The 11,202-nt window shown below is 35.5% G+C and overlaps 1 protein-coding gene across 1 annotated transcript; it reads right to left on the reverse strand.

Moving 5' to 3' along the window:
- Positions 1-5,129: 5,129 nt before the first annotated feature.
- On the reverse strand, positions 5,130-7,664 carry LOC131699047 (relaxin-3 receptor 1-like). The gene has a single exon (XM_058994569.1). It carries the CDS (start codon positions 7,145-7,147, stop codon positions 5,864-5,866), a length of 1,284 nt encoding a protein of 427 aa, XP_058850552.1. The 5' UTR covers positions 7,148-7,664; the 3' UTR covers positions 5,130-5,863.
- Positions 7,665-11,202: the final 3,538 nt, after the last annotated feature.

The following is an 11,202-nucleotide window of genomic DNA, read 5'->3' on the forward strand; positions in this document are numbered from 1 at the left end:
AAACTGTAGTAATAAAAATATGATCTACATGATTAAATGCCCATGTGATTTGACTTGTATTGGTAAAACATCCCGTCCTTTAAAAATATGTATTCGTGAACATAAAAGTGCCATACACCATAGTGATATTGATACTCCTGTTGCCAAACATTTCTTGCAGAATACACATGATTTATCTAGCTTTAGATTCTTGGGTATAGAAAGTGCTTTTGTGCCTAAAATGGTGGCATTGTATGTACAAATATTGGATTAAACAGTAATCTTCATACTATTTTGGAAATATATTATATAATTATATGTTTTGACCTTTCAAATATTAGTAAATCAGCTTTATGAATAAATAATCTTTATATCAGCTTTACATAAAAGATTGTTACATATATTTTTCTACTTTTACATCTTACAATTGACATCTTAACACAAATTAATATTATTACTATTTGTGTCTTTAGCACATTTAATATAAATTGTAATTATTTTGTATTGTGATGATTAAGGCTACATTTATATGTGCTTTTAAAGGTCTATAGTTCTCTTTGTGAGCAATGAATTGCTCTTAAGGTTTTAATGCTTGCTATATGCCGTTTGGGTTTAGAATGTATTGCTTCTTGTTGTTATCTGAATACTTTGAGTACGTCATTGTTCGTCTATGGAAACAAGTTATGATTTCCAAGATCATAACAATCCATTTCTACTTTGAGATTCAATGGAAAAAAAAAATGGAGAGTAATGCATTCACGGTTTAAGTTAAATGACCCCTCTTTAATGTGTAACATATTTCTTTTGAGAAGTATAATGTTAGTTGATACCATCTGAGTATTCGACTCTGTCAGCAGTGATGAATTTGTGGATTAATTAATTGATGCCAACTGAACATTAGCTTTTTGCCATCTGCTGCTTTTATATAGCATAATCTGTTTAGGCTTTTGTGATAATTCCCATGAAAAAGACATTGCTGTCAAAATGCATTTGGATTTTAATCGTGACTCTTAAATAAAGTTATTCTTCAGCTGGAAATATTGATTGTGTGTTTTTTGTGGGTTTGGAAGCACGGTCTTCTGATTGTGTTCTGACAACACTAGATAAAATTAAAAATTGATTCTGCTTCCTACCTTATCACGTTGTGTTGTAGTTAACTCCATCTGCTGGTTTCATAGACCCAGATTAGCACTAATCTTGAACTACCCTTTAGGCCCTGTCCCACACTACATAACCGATCTCGAGAACCATACTCAAAAACATTTTAATTAATCCAGCTCAAAGTGTCCACACTGAAAATGTTTCATGTTTAGTCGGGCTTAATGTTTACAAACACTATTAAAATAGTTTGGTTACAGTTCCTAACAGTGCAATGAACACTGGAAATTAATACGATAGTATCCCACCATGCACTGTATTTTATTTTAAAAGAATGTGTTATGCTCTATATTAATAGAGGTTCATATTGCTAAAAATAAATAAAACAAGTATTTTGGAAAAGGTAAATGCGAACACACACACGCAAGTAGGGCTTGAAGTTTTCAGGTTTTATTTTTAATCAAGTGATGTCCCTTTAAACAAATTGAGGCTTATTCTGTTTCATAATTAAACTCAGAAAAAGCTGTTAATTACAAAACAATCTTTTGTTTTTTCCTTCATATCTTGCCTGAGACTAATTCTGGTCCCCTTCATTTTATTTTAAATGGCGCTGACAAATTACATGAATTGTTCATCTCCGATCCTACTTACTCACATTTCATTTTTGCAATCGCCTAATTTAACGTTGTGCTTTTGTTATTTTCCTCTCTAGTTTAACAGAGATGTCCTTACAGCTTTTGAACACCATGTGCAGAGTGTACACTGATAGCAAGTCCTTTCAGGAGCCTGCTCTGAGTATTTCAGAAAGCGTTTGGGGATATTGGAGGATACACAAAAAAAATGTAGTTTGGTTTTACAGCGTCCACACCTAACCACACTACCTGATTTAGAACCGGACTCGAGACTACCCCCAGTGGCGGTCTCAAGTACGATATTAAACACTGCATAGTGTGGACGCTAATCGTATTTAGCCGGTTTAAAGGCAACTAATACGGTTTAATGGCATAGAGTGGACAGTGCCTTAATCAAGGTCTGTGAAACAAGCTACATGTGTTGTAAATCACCCAAAGGTGCAATCAGACCAAGATTTAGCAATTCATCTATAGTGTAATATTTTGAAATATTTGCATATCCTGAATTAACTTTAACTATTATTAAGTTAATGACCAACAAATCCTTTTAGTACTATATACTGTGCACTGCTCTTTGATGACTTCAGATAATTAAATAGACAAATATTGATGGATTAATCCTTGGAAGTGGTTTATACTCCATTAATGTTATTATTTCTAAAGTATATAATTCAATAAGACAAGTGGATGTATCCAGCACATGTGGCCCTATTGGACCTGCAACAATGAAGTGTACCACGGTGCAAGAAAGATGATGTTTAATACATTTTAAATAAATTGGCATACTCTGGCCAATTTTAGACTGTTTGTATTGGAGGACAAAGTCCAGTATATTCGTATTCCATCTTTAAATCATATTACAAGCATAACTTGTCTTTACTTTTAACTAATGCTGTATTTTAAAAAACACACACCCTATTGTGTGTCAATTCCTGGATAAGCGCAGTTCATGTGCAATTACTTCACTATCTTCATACATTTTTAACTTTGAATTACTGCACAGTGTGAATTGTTATCTATTTGGATACACAGCAGTGCTTCATTCTGCATATTTTCTGTGTTGGATTTTAATTGAAAACTAATTATAAACCACTTATTATTTTTAAGAAGAAAACAAACCTTACAAGTAACATTATATTGCATACCAACTGCAATTAAAAGTAGCTTCAAATCATATTTGTTTATTTTTTATATTTAATTTGATTATTTATGGTGTGTGTAATGAGTGATTCTGGGGTCTGTTGCTCCAGTACTGAGACCTATTCTGGCTTTGAACTTCTGCAGAGAAATGTTCAGGAGTGCTGGGATTGAACAACCTTCCTTATTGTATTCAATTTATGTGACAGGGCAACCTTTCAACTTTACCAGCCCCACCTATTCTTCCTGTATATACAGAGAGAAAGTGGGACTGCCAGATTCAGAAGGTCACATTGTCACATGATTTAAATGGAACGTGATGGTGGTTCAGTCATGGCACATGGGAGCCTCCAGACAGGCTCAAAATAAGTTTAAAACCAGATAAAGGCAGATTTAGAGAAAATGATAATGACTCCATATTGGAGCTGCAGAATGACTGAGGACATCATACCACAGCCAGTGAAATGCAAAACAAAACCAACCAAAAAAAATTAAATGACATCTGAAGTTACTTAGCCTTCAATAATACGTCTATGACTTGCTCTAAATGAGAATCAAAAGACGAAAGCTGGTTAATTAAATTACTTAAAATACAAAAGTTAGAGTAATTTAACAAAGGCATTATCCTTTTAAATTTATTTTTTACCTTGGAAACTGTCATTAAAAATACTGGGCTAACATGAAGTTGCTTGGCTTGGGATACAGTATATATCCACACAGGCTGTGGTTTATCTAGCGTAAGTGGTGGGCTGATTTTTGGAAATCACACTTTTGAAGTCCAAGACATATGCATATCACATTGTTAATTAAATACAAGCAGATACAAAGTTCTGTGTTTGATGCCTCAGCTCATTCATTCATTTATTCCGCATTGCTTGTTTCGATAAAGCATGTGTGGACACAGTTTAGCAATGTTTGCCAGCCCTATGTGTGTGTCAATATTATACTTGTAAAGTATATTTTAGGCCTACTTTATATTCAGCCCCTGACTGCTAACACAAGGTATAGACCAATGGAGGTTTCGTAGGAAGCTTGGAAGGCAAGCATCAACAACATCTCCTTTTTTGTTGTTTTCTGTTTTCATTTACTTTTTATTTGTGTTTTTTATTTTTTTATTGTCTGAAGATAAAAACCTTCTTAAATGTAACACACACACACACACACACATATATATATATATATATATATATATATATATATATATATATATATTAAACAGATAGTGTATCAGTGTGCAAGCTGCCCCACCCCCCCCACAAAAGAAAGATTAGGTTAATTTCAAGCTGATAAATCAATGTTTTGGTTGCCTGAAAAGGCACATAATTTGCTGTTTGTTATGTTGCAGATAATATTAAAGCCATGATGACATGCAATACTTTTGCTAGGGTAGACGATATCATTGCTGTTACATGCAAATGTTTCATTACTGGTTCTTTTCACCAGCCACAGATGGGATAAATATCTATATCTAGGGGACGTGGAGGGAGGTCACATAACAGCCTCATTTATTTAATTATTTTTTCCTGCCCATTGTATTAGTGTGAATTAGGAATTATTGAATACAATTAGTGATTTAAGGGGACGGGCAGAAGCTGTCAATAAAGTCAATCAATCAGTCAATCAACTAGAATACAAAAAGGGTGAAGCTGAGCATTAACTGGTTCGCCACCCCTCTTCATCCAGTACAACTGGAATATCCTTCTGGGTGTGGAGGGCAATAGCATCCTGTCCTGAAGGCTTGGACGCCTCTAGGGTACCTGCCAGGACAGAAGGGGGACCCCTGGGCTAAACCTAAAGTCTATTTCCATAACTCAAACTCTCCTTGAATTGTATTAATTGCAGAAATGCAGGATTTACCTGTGATTACCAGTTAATATAAATGATGTCAGTGTACTCTGACATTATTGTATAGTTTTTTGGGGGATCAATGGATTTATTGTATGAAGTACTGTATTGTATTGTTTACTTCATATAATTCAATACAATGTTGTACTTTTATTGCACACACACAACAATTCCATCTCGGGTTTCTGTGACATCACAGAAACCATAGATGGAATTATTTTCCTGTAACTCACTGAAGCCCATCTACATCTCTCTCTCTCTCTCTCTCTCTCTCTCTCTCTCTCTCTCTCTCTCTCTCTCTCTCTCTCTCTCTCTCTCTCTCTCTCTCTCTCTCGTTGTATTCTTTTTTTTTTAGCTGTGCTTGATTACATACATTTTTGAATGCAAGAAGAAAATTAGAAGATATACATTTACACTTCTGGGATGTGGTTTGTAAAATATATATTTTTTATTTTTTTATTTTTTTAATGAATACATCTGGTACACCATATTATCTATAGCTCTGAAAAGATCAGAAAAAAAATAAGAACGTGTGGATTCAAATACACCCATCATTCATATTCCCAAACATCATTGAAGAAGTATGACAAATATCACCAAGTTTAGACAGTACATCCAAACGTTTAGGACTAGTACAGTAATAGACACTAAACAATGCAATGACAGAATAAAAGGCTTTATTTTAAGAGCCGTCACAATAATCAATTTAACGCAACAATTTACAACGATTAAACAGTTTACAATTTGTATATAATTAAGTTACCGACAAAGAATGCTAGCAATAACAAAAAACAATAACGAAATTGATCAATTAGCATAGCGAGGAGGCGTTATTGCTACACAATATTTATTTATTTATTTATTTATTTATTTTTAACTTACTGTAATATGTATGTGAAGCGTGATGACGAATCATTGACGATCAATATCCAGACTGTATTTTGTCCAGTTTTTATTATTATTATTATTATTATTATTATTATTATTATTATTATTATTATTATTATTTATGGGGATTTGTAATATGTATTACGAAAATCATACCTTTACATTACGAACCTGGTTTTGGTCGACCAAGTAGAAAGATGGGTCAAATTGCAGTTTATACTTGGGTTTATTTCATTTAATAAACTTTCAATGTCAATTCAAAATAGCCGTCTGACTTAATAAAGCTAATACCGACGTTGCTCCGTGGTACTGTTCGGGAGCATGTCGTATCTCCCGTTGTAAATGGCAGCTCCTGGTGGATAGAATACGAGCCCCGGTTCCGCCGGGGTTAATGGGACCAGCGCGTTCCCCTGATCATCCTGCTCTGGCTTCGTGGTGGCAGTGAATGGTCGTATATTGGTAACAGTGGGAGAAGTGATCTTCCAGAACAGTTTTCTTAGTGCCTTTCTAAACTCCCTTCTCATTAAACAGTACAGAATGGGATTGAGGCAGCTATTGGAGTGTGCCAGACAGACAGTTATGGGGAAAATGTAAGCTTGGGTTGTGTAGTACTCGTAGCTGAAATGGACCACGTTGAGCTTGACCAGGATACCCCATGCAGTCAAAGCCTGGTTCGGCAGCCAGCAAAGAAAAAAAGAAAGGACAACGATAGTTACAGACTTTGTCACTTTCGATCTTCTTTTTGTACTGGACGTGTTAACGTTTTTGTTGGTGATAAAGCGCAGCAACAGCAGGTAGCACATGGTAATGATGAATAAAGGAATGACAAATCCTAGCATTACTTTCTGAGCGTGGTAAAGTCCCAACCAGAACTGGGCGGCGCCGTTTTGGTCGGGAAACTTTACTAAGCACAGCTCTTCGTTTGACACAGTAGACGTTGTAGAAAATATAGCATGAGGCAACGCGGCCAGGATAGCCGAAATCCAGATCAGGACACTCATCCACTTTGCAGAACAGCCAGGGGGTCTCCTTTTACTCTTCAGGGCAGATGCTACGGACCAGTATCTGGCCACACTCATAGCAGTCAAAAAGAACACGCTTGCATACATGTTCATTGCAGTCACATAAGACACTATCTTACACATGGCTTTGCCAAAAAGCCAAGTGAAATCTAACGCATTTTCTACAGCCCAGAACGGTAAAGTCAAAACGAACTGGAAGTCTGTCACGGCCAGGCTGGTCACGAACAGGTTAATTGAGGATTTCTTCCACCCTTGTTTGGATTTCATGAGGTACATAACAAGTATATTGCCAACGAGCCCCAAAGCACAGACGACAGAGTAAACAATAGATATGAATATTCTTACGGCTGCTGATCCGTCTCCAAAAAAATCGGATTTATCCAAATCCAGGTATTTAAGCAGGTCGCTCCATGATTGGTTTGTTCTGTTGGTAATGGAAGTTCTGTCATACGGAGCGCTTGGAAACATTCCCAGGAAATCTCCCTCTATAGCTTCTTGCATGGCTGATGTGAAAGATGCATTACTGTTATTGAATTGAGCAGCCATCCCATTTTACACTCAAGCAGCACAGAGCTTGGAGTTTGTATTGTTTGCGATTCGTTATGCGTGTTTCAATGTATACAAAAAAGCTTTTTTTATCCAGCCGAGATGCTTAAAATCGTTCATGATGATCTTTAAAATGTGATACATCCGAAACTTAATTCTTTTTAGACTTCATTTTAATTTAAACTTAAATTACTTTCAATCAGACCACTCTAAATTGGCATTTTCTTATAACGAAGGTATATCTATACACATACACGTTTTCGTTCTTGTCAAGTACCAGCAGAATTCTAAGATAGAATCAAACTGTGAAAAAAAAGACTTGTAGGATCGAATTCCGTATTATTGATTAGGGCATCTGGTTTCTTCTAAATACGTATTCAGTGGTTTCCCAGCCATATACTGTATGACATTGGTTGCAAATGCACTTGTCCCAGGCTTGTCAAACACATTTCATCCGTGCACTCGCTCTGTTCCATCCCACTTATCACCCACTTTGAATGAAATCATCTGTTTGAGATTGAGGTGCGTTCCGTCTTTTATCTCGGTCCTTGTGCAGGCATTGGTTGGATGCACTGTTAGTACGCACGTGTGCAGGTCTCGCGGAGCTATCCAGGGTGCTGAAATACACAACTGTAAAATTAAATGTATACATTTCTACTATTTACTCGATCGTTCTCCATTTCTCATGTGTAAACATATACAAAAAGCATACACATTGTAAATTACGTTTTTTTTTAACGAATTAAACATGAATCTTATGCAACAGATTATAAAAAAATAACATTTTAGTGTTTATATGTTTTACACAGACATTTTTATTTTTATTTTGATAACACATGATTTTTGTGGGTCTGAAGTTTAAAACAATTAAAATATGTTTATAAGCTGTTCCAAAAGCTTGTTTGATTCTTAACCACTGGGTATGATAATGTACAGTGATACGTTTTAGATAAGTTGGTGGTTTTATTCCCTCAATACATTTCACTTTGCACTTGCTTCAAAATGGGGAACACTTTTTTTTTTTTTTTTTTTTTGAGTAAAGTTGTGAGCGAAATATCAAGCAATTTATTATCAAAGGTTCATTTCGGTTACTGTTTTTGTTTGCCACTTTAACTACAAAGTCCCTTCTGCAAATGATTAATGTACAGTAGATTCTTACAGAAGTATGACATGTTAAAAAAAATCAAAATATGTAATGCACACGTAAACAAAACACAAAAAATTAAACTGATGACAAAAGGAATGAATGATACAACTGTGCGCTGTGTTGTTTTGATTAGAAAATTAATATTTGTTCACCTAAAATAATCATTTGAAAAAGAGGAAAAAACAGTAAAAAAATAATAATGTGATGAAAAAACGCATTTGCTTACAAATATTGAAGGTCAAACCATGTCCAGCAGAATTCGTGAACGTTGTTATTGTATTACGAGTCCTACAGAGACGTGACAATCTGACCCTTTCTAGAATCGCTCGGTTTAACCATTTGAGGAACAGACGTTTCTGAAATTGGGTAGCTGTTACATCTTTATGAAACTAAACAATCAGATTGTTTGTCCATTAAATGGGTTTATGATTTTTTGTGTGCCTCTCTGTCAATATTTACACATGGACACACAGGCTGGGGAAATTAATTATAATAATAACATGCATTTAGTTATTACTAACCAATAAATGAAATACATTCATGGCTCAGTTGCAACAAAACAAGAACCCATTCTGTAATTGTTCTTTACAACAAATTGAGTATACCTCAGCCATTCTAAAATATAAAACAGTTTGCATTATGACCACACCATTTCTGTTGTCGCGGTTAATTTCAGCTCACAAGTCACCGGGTGCTTGACCACTTTGCTGTTCTGGGGGAAACCAACAACTTCGGTGAAGTGAAACGTGGCAGAACTCCCATCGTGGGTCAGTAGAGGGTAGTGTTGCTAACGTCATTTGAATCTAAGATGTTTTTTTTGTTTGTATTTTTTTTTTTTACTTTTAACAGTTTCTTTCTAATTAGTTTCTTTCTAAGAGTGCTCTCTCTCTCTCTCTCTCTCTCTCTCTCTCTCTCTCTCTCTCTCTTTATTCTGAATCCTGGTGTCATTTTAAAACAACAATTATCTGGCAAGGTCTTTTAGCCTTTGAATTAACAGCACTGTAAACAGACGCCAGCAACTAAGATTCGTGGGCTATTTTATTTCTCTCTAGAACCAGTGAAGTAAAGCATATATATTTCTCTCACAAAGTGGCACTTACAAACATGTTATGGACGGATGTATCGACAGTTAAAACCTTGGGAAGCATGTAAGCAAACCTTACCTTAAACAAGGTTTACTTCCTGATAAAGCATATTCTAAAATAGCTGTTTGTTTTAATTAGATAGCCGGGACCCTTTTTGAATTTAAAGTGGTCTAGTGTAAATGTAGCTATTACCAGTATATACAGGCAAACATGAAAAAAAGACATGCTTTGAAAAAAAATAGAATGCCCAATTATGTTACCTCACTGCAGCAACTCAGAAGAGTTGATCCCTGGACCAATCCAATCGCCTCTAGCTCAACAGCACATGTCGGCAAGCTTGGAGCACCTAGCCATTAGGGGCCGCTGTAGAGATGATTCCCTGTAGATTTTGCTCACCCTGCGCATCATGCCTTTCAGGTAGCAAAAAAAGTTTGAGTGAGCCAAGTAGGAAAATTATATGTTGGTATAAACTTGGACATATTGGTGAGAAATTGCAGCCTAATGTACCAGCCAAATATTGCGCTTCATTGATTACAAAGAAATACAGTGATGCTATGGCTGTTTGGCAGTAGTATCATGCTGACAGATACCCTGCATGACAATTATTCTATCCATCAATCATTTGTTTTTCAGGGACTGGTTTGACTAGCTTATCACCTTGGCTTCATCAAGTTGAAGCCTTACAGGATACACTTACCTGGTTTCTTCGGGTGAGGCGACCCCATTCTTTATTTTTTGTCAAGTCAATATATTGTACGCACAAAGCCTGATCTTGTTTGGACATTATTCTAAATTGCTGCGGTTACTAAGAGAGTGCTTAGTTCAGCTTTTTATATTCACGGTGAAACTAATCAAAAAATAAACTTTCGTAAGCTTCTGTGTGTGAAATCTGAATTCATTTTTCAATTAATTTATTTTATTTTCTGCAGCATTAGGGACATTTGTGACAGAAACTGGAATGAGTGAGACTTGAAACACTAAAACATTCTATAGTTATCCGCAAGTGGGCAATGAATAATGTGGTTGATAAATACATTTACTCCCACATAACCATCCTTATTACCGAATGCGGTGTGTGTGTGTGTGTGTGTGTTTAATGAGAACCACTGCAGTGCCCGATCTCCTGCTCACTGTCAGCTAATGCAGATTAAAGCTAATTCAGATAAAGAATATACCAGGTCTCATGTCCCTGAGGTAGCATTGCTTTCACTGGAATTGTTTGGGTTCTTTCATATTTAAGAATCATTTCCTGTGGCGTTTCTTACGGTTTTACTGCCCTGCATCAGTGAGATATACTGCTTGTTGTATAAATCTGCCAAAGATGACACATTGTTCAGTTGTCTTCACCAAGCACAGATAATTGGGCTTGTTTCACTGTTACATTCTGGCTTCTACAGGTCTGTTTCGCACCTCTTGAAAGATGGAGGGGGTAGCTATGCTGCTAGTACAGAAGATTTGTTTTTGATACAATAATGTTTCAATATATTTGAATGCTAGAGGGTTTCATTTCTGAATGTATGCAAAAAATGACAAACATTGCAATAATGAATTTCCACTAATCTCATGAAAATTGGTATGAAATTGGTCTTGACAAAAACGTATTTGAATATATTCCAATCTGGATTATTGCTTAAATAGGATTAAGCAAAAAAATCTATATAAAATTGAGCTGTTCATGTACTCTTCATCTTCTTGTAAGGCCTGTTACAAACAGCTACTTTCCTTTAATTTATCTAATTTAGCCCCAATTAAAAAATACCTTCATTATTATACTGTATTTATGCGATAACAAAGCCTTCTTAAAACTGCTGATAGAAGTAAAA

This window comes from Acipenser ruthenus, chromosome 2 (genome assembly GCF_902713425.1).
Source record: "Acipenser ruthenus chromosome 2, fAciRut3.2 maternal haplotype, whole genome shotgun sequence".
Classification (NCBI taxonomy): Eukaryota; Metazoa; Chordata; class Actinopteri; order Acipenseriformes; family Acipenseridae; genus Acipenser; species Acipenser ruthenus.